General features: G+C 59.8%; 1 protein-coding gene across 2 annotated transcripts; it reads right to left on the bottom strand.

Annotated features, from left to right (window-relative positions):
* Positions 1-12,980: 12,980 nt before the first annotated feature.
* On the bottom strand, positions 12,981-16,597 carry LOC117651043. 2 transcript variants are annotated; one of them, XM_034394761.1, is made up of 4 exons: positions 15,835-16,597; positions 15,615-15,732; positions 13,381-13,476; positions 12,981-13,296 (listed from the first exon to the last, which is right to left on the bottom strand). In XM_034394761.1, exons 2-4 carry the CDS (start codon positions 15,709-15,711, stop codon positions 13,007-13,009), a joined length of 483 nt encoding a protein of 160 aa, XP_034250652.1. In that variant the 5' UTR covers positions 15,712-15,732; positions 15,835-16,597; the 3' UTR covers positions 12,981-13,006. The 2 variants fall into 2 exon arrangements, with proteins under 2 accessions (XP_034250652.1, XP_034250651.1); XM_034394760.1 differs by having other exon boundaries at positions 15,860-16,597.
* Between the last annotated feature and the right edge of the window lie 1,746 nt (positions 16,598-18,343).

Raw genomic sequence — 18,343 nt, 5'->3', positions numbered from 1 at the left:
CTCTCGCGCCCCTGCGGAGCGCGCCGCGAGTGCGAGAGAGACGGAGCGACCGCAGGCGGCACGGTTTGGGGCGCACAGTGGGCCAGAAGGCCGGCGCGGCGGCCAAAACACTTTGAGCTCCAGAGTCACTAAATGGGACTCGAACCGAACGTGTGACCCCACCAATGGATTGCTCTCCGAACGAGGAATCCATTGGCAGGGTCACACGTTCGGTTCGAGTCCTGTTTAGCGACTCTGGAGCTCAAAACGCGTCTAGAGTTTTGGCCGCCTCCGCCGATCTTCTGGCCCACTGTGGGGCGGCAGCTGCGGCGGCCCTGCCAAGGCCCAGCTGTTGCGCGGCCATGGCGGCGCTCGCTGCACAGGTGTCTGCCGGTGACACGGAGCGTGAGTCGTTAACGCGATGAAGGCTCGCGGCCGAAAACCGGAACTTTTACACGTAAAGTGCGGAATTTTTTCATACCGGCCTTCTGCCTGGGAGGGACTCTTCATTGCGAGCCTGCAGACCACTTGGTCTTACAGGGCTCCCGGACTTTGCATTGGGCCCTGTAAGACTCTCCAGGAGACATCGGGACTCTCCAGAACACCCACACATGTCCGCCGCCAAGTCCGTCCTTTTCGCAGCGTATCAAATGGCAACACAAAGCGGCGGCGCCGGGCGGGGCGGGGCGACCACAACACTTCACCCGCACTGCGGAGCACTGCGTTGTCCGCGGGACTTTCTCCCTTCTGTACGAGGACCCGGGCCATGGCCGCGGCGGTCAGGGAAAAGTAAAAAGAAAATAATAATTCGGCGCCGCTGGTATTTGAACCCGGGGCGAATAAGGGACTCGGAAAGGGAGGCGCCAGCGATCCGTATCGGGCCGCGCCGAGAAGCAGCGAGCAGCAAGATTTCGGCGCCAAGGTCGACGAGGCCCCGATCAAAGGGGTGGACCGGTAGGAATTCCGCCGCGCGCGCCGGCCGATTGGTACGCCGGGCATCGCCTCTGCGCGCCCCCACCCCCGCCCCAAGTTCAAGTTCAAGAAGACCGGTGGAGGCGGCCAAAACTCTAGACGCGTTTTGAGCTCCAGAGTCGCTAAATGGGACTCGAACCGAACGTGTGACCCCACCAATGGATTCGTCGTTCGGGAGCAATCCATTGGTGGGGTCACACGTTCCGTTCGAGTCCCATTCAGCGACTCTGGAGCTCAAAACGCGTCTAGAGTTTTGGCCGCCTCCACCGGTCTTATGGCCCACTGTGCGCCCCCGCCCTCGTCGGGGTGAACGTGTTACGTAACTTTCAGGGCCGGGGGAAATGAAATCAGGCATAGTGGCGCTCCGGCTCACACAACCGTCTTGCACGACCGCAGAAAGGGCGCTCGGGGTGGGGCAGGGCCTGGGGCATGGCTGCGCGAAGGGGCGGCGCCGAGGGTGGAGCCTCTCCGAGCTTCGCCTGCCGGAAGTAGGGTCGCAATCAGGCATGGGCGGTAAAGTAAAGTAAAGTACCGCGGTACTTTTTTGGGTAAAGTACCGGTACCGCGGTACCAATGTCGCGAAAAGGACCGGTAAAGTACCGCGGTACCGATTCCCGAGTAAAGTAACGCACAGTACCGAGTCGGTCCTTTTCCCTTTGGAGAGTAGAGAAAAGAGCGAGAAAAATGGCCTTGTCCTATCTCGCCTGCATACTTGTTTGTCCGTCTGTCTTTATTGTTTCTTTGAGTTCCCGCAGTCCTCCTCGGGGTCCCGGAAAGGGCCGGTGCAGAGAAGGGGGGAGGGGAGGAGTGGTGCGGGGAGCCGATGGCCACCACGTGCGGATTCCGAAAGGGTCTCCTCGTTGCCCTGTCTCTCTCGCACCCCCATGTGACGCCCCGTGAGCGCGAGAGAGACAGGGAGACAAAACAGACCCTCGGAATCAGGTAGCAGGCCTGTGCAGGTCACCGGCCCTGCCGGCGGCCGCCGGGGTGCGCTATGAATGACGCGCAATAAACATGCCCTTCGTCGCCGCTCAGAAAGAACTGGAGACCAATAAATGGCAATGTTGGCGTTCGCGTGGCGGACACTTCTGTTGCCGTTCCGGCACTTTTACTTGATCTGAAATTTATCTTCGATTTTCTAATTATTTTTTTTAAAGTACCGCGTCAAGTACCGTCGGTACTTTTGAAAGTACCGGTAAAGTACCGCGGTACTGAAAATTTCCATAGTACCGGTTAAGTACCGCGGTACCGTGCTTATCGATAGTACCGGTAAAGTACCGCGGTACCAATTTCAGAGTACCGTGCCCATGTCTGGTCGCAATGAGAAACTTGGTTGATGATGTATGCGCGGCCGCCCCGCGCGCCACTCCGCAGTGCCTTATCCCAGCGCGCGAAAAATGGAGCCGCCTCGGGCGGGACTTGAACCTGCGCCGGGACGCAATGCCTATCTTGCGAGCGGCGCGCACGGCCACTCCATAGCCCTTCCCAGTCGCTCCACTCTTAATTACAGTGTGGTACCTCACCTTCCTAGTGGTGTGGGTGCGGCCCGGCTCCCTGCGGGTGTTCCATACAGTACACTGCAGTGGGGGCAAAAGATCGCGCGCGCCGCTCTGCCCTAGTGCTCCCGCGCCGCCCCCGAGGCAGCCTCCGCGTTCCCCGCCATACAGCGCGCGGCGGCTTCACTTACAGAGCACTGCCGATCGCGCCAATCAGAGCGCTGGCCGCCGCGAGGGCCGCCGCGCATCCGGACAGGCTCCAGGAAGACGCTCCGGCCGCGGCAGCCTCTCCAGCGCTCCAGCACTCCAGCGCGACGAATGCAGGGACTTGGGCACTTCGCGCCGTTTCCAGGAACGCGACTCCATGCTTCTCCCGCCTTACAGTGGGCGAAGACCGGTGGAGGCGGCCAAAACTCCAGACGCGTTTTCAGCTCCAGAGTCACCAAATGCCACTCAAATCGAACGTGTCACCCCACCAATGGATTGCTCTCCGAACGAGGAACCCATTAGTGGGGTCACACGTTCGATTTGAGTCCGGTTTAGCGACTCTGGAGCTCAAAACGCGTCTGGAGTTTCGGCCGCACCGGTCTTCTGGCCCACTGTGCGCCTCGCCCGCCTCGCCATGCTCCAGCCGCTCACGCTCCAGCGCCGCGGTGCCGCGCAGTGCCGCCGGGACTCCAGTCAGGCTCCAGTCAGGCTCCAGCGAGGCTCGGGCCGCCAAGCTCCAGCGACCACAAGCCCCCTAGTCTCGCGCTGCGACACGCTTGGGGAATCAGAGAGGGTTAGTTGGCGTCCCCCCCCGCCCCGCCCGCCCCGCCCCGCCCCGCCCCGCCCCGCCCCGCCCGCCCCGCCCCCCCGCCCCGCCCCGCCACGCCGCGCCACGCACATGCGGTGACAGCAACGCGTTCACGTATCTCCTCTCTGAACGGTGAATTAGCCTGGGACTTTCACGCCGGCTCGGCTGGTCGCTGCTGGTCGCTCCGTGCAAGGCATGACAACGCCGAGATCATCCCTCTCTGTTTTCTGTTTTCACTCTCCGTCGCCGGCCCAGATTTTCCTCGTCGCGTTCAAGGCCGCAGGCGCTGCAGTGCCGGGCTCCGTCTCTCTCGCGCCCCTGCGGAGCGCGCCGCGAGTGCGAGAGAGACGGAGCGACCGCAGGCGGCACGGTTTGGGGCGCACAGTGGGCCAGAAGGCCGGCGCGGCGGCCAAAACACTTTGAGCTCCAGAGTCACTAAATGGGACTCGAACCGAACGTGTGACCCCACCAATGGATTGCTCTCCGAACGAGGAATCCATTGGCAGGGTCACACGTTCGGTTCGAGTCCTGTTTAGCGACTCTGGAGCTCAAAACGCGTCTAGAGTTTTGGCCGCCTCCACCGGTCTTCTTGAACTTGAACTTGGGGCGGGGGTGGGGGCGCGCAGAGGCGATGCCCGGCGTACCAATCGGCCGGCGCGCGCGGCGGAATTCCTACCGGTCCACCCCTTTGATCGGGGCCTCGTCGACCTTGGCGCCGAAATCTTGCTGCTCGCTGCTTCTCGGCGCGGCCCGATACGGATCGCTGGCGCCTCCCTTTCCGAGTCCCTTATTCGCCCCGGGTTCAAATACCAGCGGCGCCGAATTATTATTTTCTTTTTACTTTTCCCTGACCGCCGCGGCCATGGCCCGGGTCCTCGTACAGAAGGGAGAAAGTCCCGCGGACAACGCAGTGCTCCGCAGTGCGGGTGAAGTGTTGTGGTCACCCCGCCCCGCCCCGCCCCGCCCGGCGCCGCCGCTTTGTGTTGCCATTTGATACGCTGCGAAAAGGACGGACTTGGCGGCGGACATGTGTGGGTGTTCTGGAGAGTCCCGATGTCTCCTGGAGAGTCTTACAGGGCCCAATGCAAAGTCCGGGAGCCCTGTAAGACCAAGTGGTCTGCAGGCTCGCAATGAAGAGTCCCTCCCAGGCAGAAGGCCGGTATGAAAAAATTCCGCACTTTACGTGTAAAAGTTCCGGTTTTCGGCCGCGAGCCTTCATCGCGTTAACGACTCACGCTCCGTGTCACCGGCAGACACCTGTGCAGCGAGCGCCGCCATGGCCGCGCAACAGCTGGGCCTTGGCAGGGCCGCCGCAGCTGCCGCCCCACAGTGGGCCAGAAGATCGGCGGAGGCGGCCAAAACTCTAGACGCGTTTTGAGCTCCAGAGTCGCTAAATGGGACTCGAACCGAACGTGTGACCCCACCAATGGATTCGTCGTTCGGGAGCAATCCATTGGTGGGGTCACACGTTCCGTTCGAGTCCCATTCAGCGACTCTGGAGCTCAAAACGCGTCTAAGAGTTTTGGCCGCCTCCACCGGTCTTATGGCCCACTGTGCGCCCCCGCCCTCGTCGGGGTGAACGTGTTACGTAACTTTCAGGGCCGGGGGAAATGAAATCAGGCATAGTGGCGCTCCGGCTCACACAACCGTCTTGCACGACCGCAGAAAGGGCGCTCGGGGTGGGGCAGGGCCTGGGGCATGGCTGCGCGAAGGGGCGGCGCCGAGGGTGGAGCCTCTCCGAGCTTCGCCTGCCGGAAGTAGGGTCGCAATGTCGCAATGAGAAACTTGGTTGATGATGTATGCGCGGCCGCCCCGCGCGCCACTCCGCAGTGCCTTATCCCAGCGCGCGAAAAATGGAGCCGCCTCGGGCGGGACTTGAACCTGCGCCGGGACGCAATGCCTATCTTGCGAGCGGCGCGCACGGCCACTCCATAGCCCTTCCCAGTCGCTCCACTCTTAATTACAGTGTGGTACCTCACCTTCCTAGTGGTGTGGGTGCGGCCCGGCTCCCTGCGGGTGTTCCATACAGTACACTGCAGTGGGGGCAAAAGATCGCGCGCGCCGCTCTGCCCTAGTGCTCCCGCGCCGCCCCCGAGGCAGCCTCCGCGTTCCCCGCCATACAGCGCGCGGCGGCTTCACTTACAGAGCACTGCCGATCGCGCCAATCAGAGCGCTGGCCGCCGCGAGGGCCGCCGCGCATCCGGACAGGCTCCAGGAAGACGCTCCGGCCGCGGCAGCCTCTCCAGCGCTCCAGCACTCCAGCGCGACGAATGCAGGGACTTGGGCACTTCGCGCCGTTTCCAGGAACGCGACTCCATGCTTCTCCCGCCTTACAGTGGGCGAAGACCGGTGGAGGCGGCCAAAACTCCAGACGCGTTTTCAGCTCCAGAGTCACCAAATGCCACTCAAATCGAACGTGTCACCCCACCAATGGATTGCTCTCCGAACGAGGAACCCATTAGTGGGGTCACACGTTCGATTTGAGTCCGGTTTAGCGACTCTGGAGCTCAAAACGCGTCTGGAGTTTCGGCCGCACCGGTCTTCTGGCCCACTGTGCGCCTCGCCCGCCTCGCCATGCTCCAGCCGCTCTAGTGTAGTCGATTCGTGCTTCAAAATAGCTGAAGTGAGGAAAAGCAAAGGACAAAGGGAAAGCGGCTTTCCACCCATGCATTGGACCTAGGAGAACCCGATTCCGTTGAGTCCCACTCGATCGCGGCTGGGCAACTCCCGTAATTGAACAAAAGGGCCTAAATACAAAACTTGCTCTAGCGTGCCCGCAAATTAAGCTAGAAGGCTCGGGCTGGTGTCAAACTGTTCGGGAGGAACAGGGGAACAGCCTGGTATGCGCAGGTTTAAGTTGCGCCGACTGGGGCGGCCACAAATTCGAAATTTGTTCAAGAACAATTTGAACGCTGTTTTCTATCTCGCCATATTTCGGAAATGAGGCAAAAACTCGGAAATTACCCTTAAACAAACGTTTTGTGCCCATTCTTCAGCTCGACGACGGTATTTTTACTTTCTCTATAACTTCAACCAGAGCTGAGAAAATCGAGCAGGCGGTGGGAGGCTGGCCCCGCCTGGCCCCGCCTGGCGCGTGGACCGGATAAGCAGTTTATCTTCCCGGCGGTGGCGTCGCGGCGACGCGGCGTCGGCGAAACGCCATTCCGGGAAAAGGGAATCGGGAAACCAAAACGGACCGCCTCGGCACCACGACGTGCACGTGTGGGCGGTACTCGCCGACGCCATCAGAACCGTGCTGGCGGGCGGAGGCAAGGCGGAGGCAAGGCGGAGGCAAGGCGGAGGCAAGGCGGAGGCAAGGCGGAGGCAAGGCGGAGGCAAGGCGGAGGCAAGGCGGAAGGCAAGGCGGAGGCAGGGCGGAGGCAAGGCGGAGGCAAGGCGGAGGCAAGGCGGAGGCAAGGCGGAAGGCAAGGCGGAGGCGGAGGCAAGGCGGAGGCAAGGCGGAGGCAAGGCGGAGGCAAGGCGGAGGCAAGGCGGAGGCAAAGGCAGGGGCAAGGCGGAGGCAAGGCGGAGGCAAAGGCGGAGGCAAAGGCGGAGGCAAGGCGGAGGCAAGGCGGAGGCAAGGCGGAGGCAAGGCGGAGGAAGGGAGGCAAGGCGGAGGCAAGGCGGAGGCAAAGGAAAGGGGGGAAAAAGGCGGAGGCAAGGCGGAGGCAAAGGCAGGCGGAGGCAAAGGCGGAGGCAAGGCGGAGGCAAGGCGGAGGCAAGGCGGAGGCAAGGCGGAGGCAAGGCGGAGGCAAGGCGGAGGCAGGGCGGAGGCAAGGCGGAGGCAAAGGCGGAGCCGTTCAACACTGCTAATAAGAGCCCTCCAGGACGCTTTTCGCCCTGTTTACGGTGTTCGCGGTGCATTTACACCGACCGGCAAAAGGTGGCAAGTGGCAGCTCAGCAAAATCTTAAATGACGCCGGATTGTTCTTGACAGTGCACAGGCGGCAGCCGTTGGCGCGAACCGCGCCGCCATACTGTTGCCGAGCAGAAGGCAATAAGACACGACCGCTCGGCCCGTCCAAGGCCGGCGTGACGCACTGAACGACGCAGACGCAGCGAACGGGACTGGGACTCTTTTCCCGCGAAATTCTGCGGGCCATCAGGCTGCACTGACTCGCGTGGCTGCAGCCACCATGCGAGTCACTTAAAATTAGTTAAAATTTGGAGATTCAGTGATTGATTTCCAGTTGCTGCCAGCGGCTTTGGCTCGCCATTCCGCCCTGCAGCCTTGCCGAGCCCAGGGGCCTGGCGGCGGGCCCGGGCCGGTCGCGGCAAGGGCAGTCTGCTTCGAGACTGACGACTGGCAACGCTGGATCGTTTTCCAGCCCAAAAATACCACCTCCCCACCCCACCCCCTCCTCAGCCCCAGCAGCCATCGAATGATAAAAAACTGTCTCACTCGCACTGTCTCGCTCGCTCGCGCCTCGACCGAGCCGTGCCGTGAGTGCGAGGTCTGATTTTAGACAGTCGTCGCACCGTCTCTCTCGCACCGCAACGGAACGCCCAACGAGTGCGAGAGAGAGAGAGAGAGGAGAGAGAGAGAGAGAGAGTTTTTAGTTTTACAATTGTTTATTGGGGGGATTTTGTTTACAATAAGGGCCGGGGGGGGGAAAGAGTCAAAAATGTTATAAAAGCATGCCGTTTAAAGTTTCTTGAGGTGTTTTTGAAAAGTGATGAAGTGCAGTGTTTTACATTTGTTCGAATTTTATTTTAAACAGTTAGCAAAGAAGGTTTTTTTTTTTTTTTTTTTTTGAAGTTTTCTTTTTTCTTGTTGAAGTTTTCTTTTCGAGAGAGAGAGAGAGAGAGAGAGAGAGAGAGAGGAGAGAGCGCCTGCATGGCCGCGGGCCACACTGACGCCGCGTTTTGTGCCGCCGGGCTGCAAAGCGCGCAGAGCACGTGGACCACGCCATTGCCAAGCAGAAAGCCGCGACCCGCGGCCGGCCAGCCCGCGCCCTGCCCCAGCAAGTTGCCGGTCACCTGCAGAAGTCCGCTCGGCCCTCTGAGTAACATGCGGCCGGGCTGGTCTGTGGGCAGTGCTAGTGCCACGTCTATGTCGTTATTGTCGGGGAGTGCACCCCGCCGGGCCCACCTGACCGCGCGTGCGTGCGCGGGGCCACGGTGCAGCGTCGTTGTCTTCAGAACCGTTTCGTCACTCGGTGCGAGGGAGACCGATGGCCGGCGATGAGGGCGGCTACGGGTGGCGCCGTCACTGCAAGTGCGTGTGTGTGAGTGAGTGAGTGCCGGGCGCGCTGCCGGGCCGTCGTCGAGGTGCGTGCCTCGTGTGGGCAGACAGAGACAGACAGGGAGGGAGAGGGATGCGAAGTGGTGCTGCGGAGATCGGCGACGAAGACGCGATGACGGCGGCCATGGTGACCACGACGGAGAGCTGCTGCTGCTCCTCGGGAGGCCGGCGGGAGGCGGGACACGGCACGGCAGCGTCGCGGTGTGGTGCGGCTGTGAGGCCCCTCCCCGCTCCGTCCCCCCCCCCCCCGCCACGCCCCGCCACGCCACGCCCCGCCCCTCAGCGATGCCCCGCGGGATAATCAATTCCCTAGAGTTTTGGCCGTCTTCCGGCCCACTGTGGGGCCGACTGGTCATGCAGCCGTGACGCCGCATCAGTGCGCGCCACCGGACCACCGGACCCAGGCTGGCGACCGCTCGACCGGCACGCGGCCCAGACTCCAGGATTCCAGGGGTGTTCCGGGAGAGGCGGCTTCGCCGGGCTTTGCTCGCTACGAGTCCCAGAGGGCCAAGGAGCAGTGCAACTCGGCGCCAAATTCTACCGGCCGTCGCACAGTGGGCCAGAAGACCGGTGGAGGCGGCCAAAATCTAGACGCGTTTTGAGCTCCAGAGGCGCTAAGCAGGACTCGAACCGAACGTGTGACCCCACCAATGGATTCGTCGTTCGGAGAGCAATCCATTGGTGGGGTCACACGTTCGGTTCGAGTCCCTGCCCGCCTTGCCCGGCTGTGGGTCACCGCCTTCTGGTCTGCAGGGCCTGCACTGCAGGATGGCGATCAAGGCGGTGGTGAGTCACTGCGATTGCCGTCTCGCCAGTGGCCGCCCTGCCTTTCGTCCAGTGTGCCGGGAAGGCGGCTGCTTATTGCTTAAGCCCCACCCCCTTTCGAACACCGGCTGTCCGGGGCCTTTCGCTTTGAGCAAAATGCAACGAAACTCCATGGGGCATTCCTCCAGTGTCCAAGAAGACGTCCCAGCGAAGAAACGCGGTGCCGGACGACTGCAACCCCTGCGGTGGGGGTGTTTACCCCCTTGCACCCCTGCACGCCCCTGGAGGGGTTGGAAGCCCCCCGACGAGCGGGTTGGTCGAACAAGACATGGGGGAAGCGATCCTCAAGTTTTCAAGACGATCCCACCCACCGTTCGTCTTCCAGAGCGAAAAAAGCGTCATTTCCAGTAAAACCCACCCCTCACTTCACCCCCTTCCAGCGACTGTGAGGCCCCTCCCCGCTCCGTCCCCCACCCCCCGCCACGCCACGCCCTGCCGTGCCCCGCCACGCCCCGCCACGCCCCGCCACGCCACGCCCCGCCCCTCAGCGATGCCCCGCGGGATAATCAATTCCCTAGAGTTTTGGCCGTCTTCCGGCCCACTGTGGGGCCGACTGGTCATGCAGCCGTGACGTGCCGCATCAGTGCGCGCCACCGGACTCACCGGACCACCGGACCCAGGCTGGACCGCTCGACCGGCACGCGGCCCAGACTCCAGGATGCCAGGGGTGTTCCGGGAGAGGCGGCTTCGCCGGGCTTTGCTCGCTTTGCACGAAAATACTTCATTTTGAGCGCCTCTTTCTACCACGCAACAACGGGAAAAAATATTTTTAAAAGCTGAAATTTTGAAGTTGAACTGGAGTTAAAAGCCAGCCTCTTTTGTCCTCGCCGGGAGGGTCCCGGCGAGGGCCTCCGCCTCCGCACGCAGGTAGCCGTGTTGCTGCGGTGGCTGAGGAGGCAAGTGAACCTCGCCAGGCTTCTTCCGACCTGAGACACCTCCCCTCCTCTCTCTCTCTCTCTCTCTCCCTCTTTTTCTCGCACGGGTGGGCGGCCCGTATGGGTGCGATAGAGACAGAGCGACGGGGGCTCCCGTTCGGAATCAGCCTGCAAGCCCGCGGCAACAAGTCGGAGACACGAAGACACGTGCATGCGGCCTGCGGCACCACCTCACAGTGGGCCGGCGGAGGCGGCCAAAATTCCGGGCGCGTTTTGATGAGCTCCAGAGTAGCTACAGGGGCCTCGAACCGAACGGGTGACCCCTCCAATGGATTGCTCTTCGAACGAGGAATCCATTGGTGGAGTCACCCGTTCGGTTCGAGTCCCATTTAGCGACTCTGGAGCTCAAAACGCGTCTAGAGTTTTGGCCGCCTCCACCGGCTTCTGGCCCACTGTCCCTAGCCAGCCTCGGCCAGCCTAGCCAGCCGCCCACGCCGGAGACCATCATCATCATCAACGCTGTTAGAGGCCTTTAGCGGTTCGAGTCAGCAGCACTCCGACGTCGCTCGTCCTCTCCGCAACCTCAGATGTGGTAGGATTTAGTCGTAATGCCCGCTGCCCTACTGGGGAGTATGGGGTCAGTCTGCGCTACACGAGTAGGCACGAGTACATAACACAGACATCACGCATCTCAAGAGTTTGTTCCCACGGCGAGGCGTGTCAATCTGCCGATTTTATGACTCCACGCTGTCGAGGAAGCACCTCTGCCAGGGCGGGGTCAGGTTACACGCGCCCCGGGCGTGGTCGGGGGCGGGACCCAACACAACGCAGAGCTACGCAGCGACCGGGGGGGAAAGGGGGGGGGGGGGGGCGACCCCCGGCCGAATCCTTGGAACTATTAAAATAGTGCGCCCACTTTCTGCCTTCGCGTTCTCACTCTAGTGTGACCGGAATACAGTAATGTGAGTGGCTTTGTGTCCCCTAGTCCGCCTGTGCGCCGCGCACTGAGGGGGCGGGTCCGCGTGGGTGCGGGGGCACCGCGACCAGGCGTCGAGAGACCCTAATTCTCGGAAGGAAAGGCCACAAAAGAAATGGGATCAATTTCCTGAAACTCTTTTCTTTTGACTTAAAAGTTTGATGCGGCATGCCATTTTTTCCGCCACAATTTGAGAAACAGTATTGGAGTTGGGAAAAATTATTGCCTCCCTATAAAGGCGAGGGTGCCGTGGGGTGCCGGCGCCCTCGTCAGAATATCAAAAAATTGTCTGAAACCCTGATCAAAAACTGGGAGCTCGGCAAAATCTTTACTGAGACTGGATTCTTAACTGTGCACAAGGCGGCGCAGCCGAGCGGCAGCCGTTTATGGCGCGAACCGCCGCCATGCTGTTGCCGAGCGGAAGGCAATACGACACGACCCCAAGGCCGGCGAGACGTGCTGGACGACGCAGCGACACAGCATTCTTTTCCCGCCAAATCCGACGGGCCGCTATATATAGCCGTCTAGCGCCGTCCAGGCCGTCAGGCTTGCACAGGCTCGCGTGGCTGCAGCAAGCACGCGACTCTTCACTTCAAATTCCGAGATTGATTCCCGTGGTTGGCTCGTCCGTCTTTTTCTCGCACGCGTGGGCGGCCCGTATGGGTGCGAGAGAGACAGAGCGACGGGGGCTCCCGTTCGGAATCAGCCTGCAAAGCCCGCCCGGCCCGGCCCGGCACTTCAGGGCTTCTAATTAGCAAGAGTCCTGCAGTGGCCGGCACAGAGTCCTGCACTGGCAGGGGCACGGCCCGGGGCACGGCCCGCCGAAACGCCCAGTCTGCAGTCGGCAGCTACAGCGGCGCCGCGGAGGGAACAGCTTCGAGAACACCCTGCGTGTTTCTAAACACTCCGGCCCTCGGCTCTGCCACGCGCCCTGCTCTACCCTGCCCGCCCCGGCCGAGCCACGTCGGCCCAGCTTCCTGCTAAGCTGTAACTGGCGGAGTGCTTTATGTGTAGCTGCGGCCTGCACTGGCACGGCCCGCCGAAACGACACTCGAAGTCTGTCCAAAGGTGGCAGCCAGCCCAGGCCAGCCCGACGTGACTGCACAGGCGCAGGGTCCAACTTAGAGAGCCTGCCAGGGGCGCCGGAAGTGTCCTCAGGGGGGCAAACAATTTTAAATCCTACGTTCCTAATTACCCCCTACCCCACCATTCATGCACCGCGGCCTTTGTCGTATTCCCTTCCGCTTCGCGCCAACGGCTGCCGCTCGACTGCCGCCGCCTATGCACTGTCAAGAAGAATTGCGCTGGGACGGTATAGTTGTGGGCTGCACGGGCTCGACGGGGGCCTCGAGACGAAGAGGCCCTGCACGTGCAGACGCAGAACAAGGGCGGTTGTTTTCGAACGGCGGGCCGGCGCGCTTTTTAATAGCTCTATGAATCGGCCGCCGTGCGGCGCTTAAACTAAGGACTAAAACAAATGGACTAAAAACTAAGGAACTATAAAAAAATTTACAACCTCGAAACCGAGGAGTCGACCCTGGACGACCCCCCCCCCCCCCCCAAACAGACTGCCAATGCGCGAGTTCAACGCCGTGGCAGGTGGTCCCGTTCTGCGGGAGTGTCGTCCGTGCGGCGTGCTGGAGCTCAAAAGCGTGAGCAGGGATTTCGACCGCCGCTTCACTGCGCGTATCGGCCCCGAATGATCTGCCCTGAGGGCCCGGCCGCCGCTTTCAGCACGGCTATAGAGAGGGTATGGCAATCTACGACACCAACCGCACAACTAATTGTCCAAAAATATCGCTTTATTTTCCAAACTTTTTGGTACAAACCAGCATCCTGCTATCAATTCTCATCACTGGATTCGCTGGAGCTTGTGTGCTCCGAGGGCCCCGTAGTGGAGTCCGCCCGGGCCCTCGTGACGACCTTACTCCGCACCACCTGGGCCGGGAACCAAGTGTGTGCGGCGATTGTCCTGGCAGAATCAGGCCTGGGTGCGGCCATTTGCCTCGGCGGTGCGCCCATGGCAGCCCCGCTGTGGTTGAGGTTGTCTCGGCGCAGCCCCGCGTGGGAGTGCGACGGCCCCGCCTGTTGGGATGACCCAGCCTGGTCGTGAGGTCGCTCCACGGCGCGCGCTGAATTACAGAATTAGAGCGTTCAAGTTCTCGCCGATTATCCAATCAATTATCTCAGACTATCGGATGAAGAAAACTACCTACCAGCCATGCAGTTTTGGTAACACTGCACGGCGTCACGAAGCCAGTCGTGGGTTGTCCAGCACAGCCTGCAAACTACCGGGTAGATTGCCATTCCCTCTGAAATAAAAGAGTTGGTTCAACACAACTTTCCTTGGCACGACCACGGCGGTGGGTAGTTCTTTCTCAAATCGCACGACCCCCGAAATCGATGTCTCGGATTCGGACCAAACTTGGTGGACTCATTGCTTGGGTCACCAAAACCAAGTTTCTGACCCCGAAAAATTTTTTTTTGCTCTAAAAATATTTTTCTCCCCTAAAAGTGTTAAAAAATATACCCAAAAAATCGAATTTTCGTCCAATTGACCCTTCATTGTGCAAAGTTGTTTTTTCAACGTCTTTTGATCTTATTTTATCCTATTTTCACCTATCCCACTCAGAAATGATTTTTAACACCACTAAAAACCATGAAAACCGACAAAATTTTAACGTTTTCTTGAATACCCAAAAAATGAATCCGAATTTTTTCATGAAAATTTGTTTTTAAATTCATCTTTTGGTCCTCTAACATGTGTCAAAAAATTGGGAGAGTTAAATTTAAATTGCCTTTAAAATAATTTTTTTCCACTTTTTTCAGTGAAAATTTTCACTGAAATGACTCAATTTATCAAGTTTTCAGCAAGACTATTGAAGTCTCATGGCTTCTGGGTCCTCCTGGATGGGTAGGGATGTTGGAAATGTATTACTGAGTAGATAGTAGCTTCAAGATGTTTATTTTTAATTATTTTGGATGGTTGACAGGCAATACCGGTAAGTTGCCCTAGACTCCGACGAAGTCCCGGCCTGTAGGCCCCGATCCGACCCCGACCCGGTCCCGACTTGGCCCCGACCCGGCCCAGACCCGGCCGAGACCCGGCCCAGACCCGGTCGAGACCCGGCCGAGACCAGGCCGAGACCCGGCCCAGACCCGGCCCAGACCCGGCCCAGACCCGGCCCAGACCCGGCCGAGACCCGTCAAAGACCCGGCCGAAAGGCCGGGTCGGCCGACACCCGGTCGCCCTATAGGAATCCGAATCCGGCAAAGCCTTGGCTAAGCCCCGGCAGAGTCCGACCGAGTCCGGCCAAGTCCGGCCACGGTGTAAGAGTGCACCACCCGAAGAGCGGTCTCCCTACACCGTGAGTCCGGAGTGGGGCGGGTTCCGCCGGGCACAGTGTAGGGAGACCGCTCTTCGGGTGGTGCACTCTTACACCGTGGCCGGACTTGGCCGGACTCGGTCGGACTCTGCCGGGGCTTATCCAAGGATTTGCCGGATTCCTATAGGGCGACCGGGTGTCGGCCGGCCCGGCCTTTCGGCCGGGTCTTTGACGGGTCTCGGCCGGGTCTTTGCCGGGTCTGGGCCGGCCCCAGATAAAATTTTTCCGGGCAACTACTAGCAGAGGTGAGCAGGGGTTGGGCACAGCCAGAGCCCTGCCCGGCACCGGGCGGGCAACTCCCGGGCAACTACCGGGCAACACCCGGGCAACACCCGGGCAACTTCAGGCAACGCCCGGGCAACACCCGGGCAACACCCGGGCAACTTTGGGCAACTATGGCGGGCAACTTGGGGCAATTGTCCGGCAGGTTGAGGCATAACCCAGGCAAAGCCCCCTGCGCGCAAAAGTGCGCACCGAGTGACCACAGCGCAGCGCCGCACCTGAGGGGCGCTGCGCCGCGTTGCAGTGACTATGCGATTTGAATCTGACCCACGGTGTAGGGCCCACATGGGGAGCAGCGCATCCTGGCGGAGCGTTTGGAACTACGGAACGTCCAGAAACGGGCTTCACTCGGCTGCGTGGCGGAAGGCCCAAGTGTCCCCACCGTCTCTCCCTCCACAGTGATCTGACCGCACCCTCGTCGCTCTGCCTCTCTTGCACACTTCTGGGCACCCAATGGATGCGGGAGTGCGACAGAGAGAGAGAGAGGGGGGGGGGGTTGCCTCGGAATCTGAGCCTTCATGAGCGTAGTGTTTTGGGCCGACTTTGAGCAGCCACTGCGTCTGATCCAAGGCGGGCCTTCGTACTTTTCCAACGGGCAATTGGTCTTTGGATCTTCCTTTAGCATGCCTTTCTTACGGAGTCCATTTATCCGCCTTAGTTTGTTAGTCAAATCGGTTATTTGACTAACACCGGCACTAACACTGCTCAGACTTGCGGCGGTCTACAAGGCGGGCAACGCTCTCATATTGCGGAGATATTTGCCAACGACATAGGGTACTTACCACAATTTATGTGAGACCGGATGTGCAGTCGACCCTCATTGTACGAATGCAGCCATCGGCCGCAAGTCTCGCAAAGCAAACAGAGTCCGTCGGACATAATAGGGCAGCTCAGGTGAAACTAGAAAAAAAAAACACACTAGTAAATCGACCCTTTTCATCGAAGTTTCGTTCCAAAGATTGAGGTTTTTTTTTTACAAACCACAGAAATTAATAAACCTACCTTGGTTGATTCCGATTCGATTTACCTTATGCACACAAGAAATCGGTTCGCCGGCGCGATTGTCACATGCGCGGCGCGGTTTCAGCGGTGAACAGCGGCGTGTGCGTGTGCGCGCGGTGGAGAGTCGGAGGCCACTTGCCCTGGTCCTGGGGCTGCTCACCCGCCCGGGCGGCAGGCGGCCAGAACGAGGAAAATTCGGCCGGGCGGTAAACACTAAAAAACCAGTCAAAGAAAGCAACGCGCAGCACACGCACAAGCACACCAGACAAGTGACGTGCTTACCGAACGTGCTTTGCTCATTCATCATTCCGGGTTTTTGAGTGCAAACTCAACATTTTCCGCGTGAAAGGTGGTGGTAGCGATGGTCGGTCTACCTGCCATCCCCAAAGAAGGCGGGCCAATTTTGATGTTTGCTGGACTTTATTATTTTAATGGTAACGTCTTATTCTTCATCTTTGCGAAAAAATAAGAAAAATGATACCAATCACAAGGTTCTGCGATTATTTTGAAGAAGCGTAAAAACAGAGCACATATGCGTGTTAAAGTTCAAACGGAGCGTCGTAGAAACATGATTCAAACATGTTCGTTTTCGCTATTTTGAATGGATTCCTTGATCGCAGAGGAATCCATTGGTGGTGTACTCGTTCGATTCGAGTCCCATTGCGAAGCTCAAAGGAGTTTCAGAACTTGATTGCAGCCCCTGGTTGCGGATCTTCGTTTCCGGATTCCAGGCCGCTTGTCCGCGCGGCATACTTTGTCGGGACGATCAGCTCCCCGCCTGCCACGCCCTACCACGCCCCGCACGCATGCCGCCACGCCCCGCCACGCCCCGCCACGCCCCGCCCCGCCCTGCCCCGCCCCGTCACGAGGGCGCAGATACACAAGAAAATGTGGTCCTCTAATTCCGTATCAAATTGGGTTAAAACTCAAAAATATCACAAAATCCAAAAATAAAATATGGCTTTAACCGCGTGGACATGAGGAAGCAGAATATGGCGCTTAAAGTGTTGAAAAATTGAAAGCGACAAAAGTTAAAATTGGAGACAATAGGAGTGCTTCGCGGCAGGCAGGCCGACCCTCGCACCAACACACATTCACACACACACACACGCACACTGGCTTACTCTCGGGGAAGAGAGAAAACAGACGACAATGTCGTTTTACAATGAGGGGTCTCTGGGATGAATAGTCTTTGTTCACAAGTGGCTCACCCTAGTGATCTAATATTTTGCTTGACATAACAAATCTGAAAATTTCAAATTCGTCTTCCATTCCTTTCACTGGTTCAGAAACATGTTCGAACGAATTTCTAAGCCAATTTTGAGGGCAGCCGAGGTCCCAATATCCTGACGGCGTGGCGGCCGAGGGAGGCTTCTCGGCCCAAGGATGCAGGTCGCCACCCCGGCCGCCTCCTCTCCCCTCCCCCTCCCCCCTCTCATTCCTTCCCTCGGCAGGGCTCCTTGACCTTGCCTAATTGCGGGAACGTCTGCAAACAGTGTGTCACTTCTCTGGAGACTGGGCCTTTTCCCTGGCCGTTCTTTAGCGAAAACCTTCTCGAAACTTCTGGAACGGCTTTTGGACGGCCCCCCCTGGCCGCCCGGGCATGACGTAGAGTGCTCACAGCACGCCTAGCAACGCGACGGAAACGCGGGGATACATTCGCGCCAAGCCAAGGGATGAACAAAAGGATTCTTCCTCATAGGCTTGGACTGCACACCCCCGCCTGCGTCTTTGGCCGGGCAGGTCCGGACCCGTGCCAGTCTCCCTGCAGCCCTTGCTCAGTGAAAACGTATCCGTGCGCCGCCGTGCTGTGCGTCTCCGCGTGCGTCTCCGCGTGTTTTGTGATTTGTTTTGACTCGCCCACGGATCTGGCGCCCTAAACGGCCCGTTTACCTGTTTCGCTGTCTCACCTGTACCGGCCCCTGCCCCCCTTTGCCGTGCAAGCGGCGGGGTGCCTTTACCTGCAGCACCCGGAGCACCTTTTGTGCGGCGCAGTGGCACGCGCGCCCACCCTCCTCTCCGTGGACAGCCGATCGGCTCCCGCCCGAAGAACTCAACTGTTTATTTTTTGTCAGGTAAGTACGTGTTTTGTGTGGTCGTTGTGCCCCAAGGTGTGCCCCGTAATTTTGTCCTGGGCCGCCAGCCTCGCGGCCGTTATGCGCCACCCGCCGGCCCACCGGGGCTTTGCCATCAGTGTCCGTACTTTTGGCGAAACCGACTGACTGGTGCGGCTGTCCGGCCGGGCTTGGCTGACCTTGTGGCTGACGTGGCACTGCAGCCAGTCGGCCACTGGCTGACTGGCTGCAGCTCAGCCTGGGCGCCTGGGCTACGTGCAGTCGGAGGCGCCTGACGCCTTGCCTCGAATAATCGGCGTGTGTGTGCATGGGTAAAGGGGGCCGGGGGAGGGGGGCAGCGAAGACGCCGGCGGTAACGACAGTGTCGTAGCGACAGTACTGATTCCAGCGGATTCCGAGTGGGTCTCGCTCTCTCTCTCTCTCTCTCGCTCTCT

This window comes from Thrips palmi, unplaced genomic scaffold, assembly GCF_012932325.1.
Source record: "Thrips palmi isolate BJ-2018 unplaced genomic scaffold, TpBJ-2018v1 HiC_scaffold_5, whole genome shotgun sequence".
Classification (NCBI taxonomy): Eukaryota; Metazoa; Arthropoda; class Insecta; order Thysanoptera; family Thripidae; genus Thrips; species Thrips palmi.
Note: the sequence above shows the minus strand (reverse complement) of the source record. Positions and strands in the feature narration are given on the sequence as shown.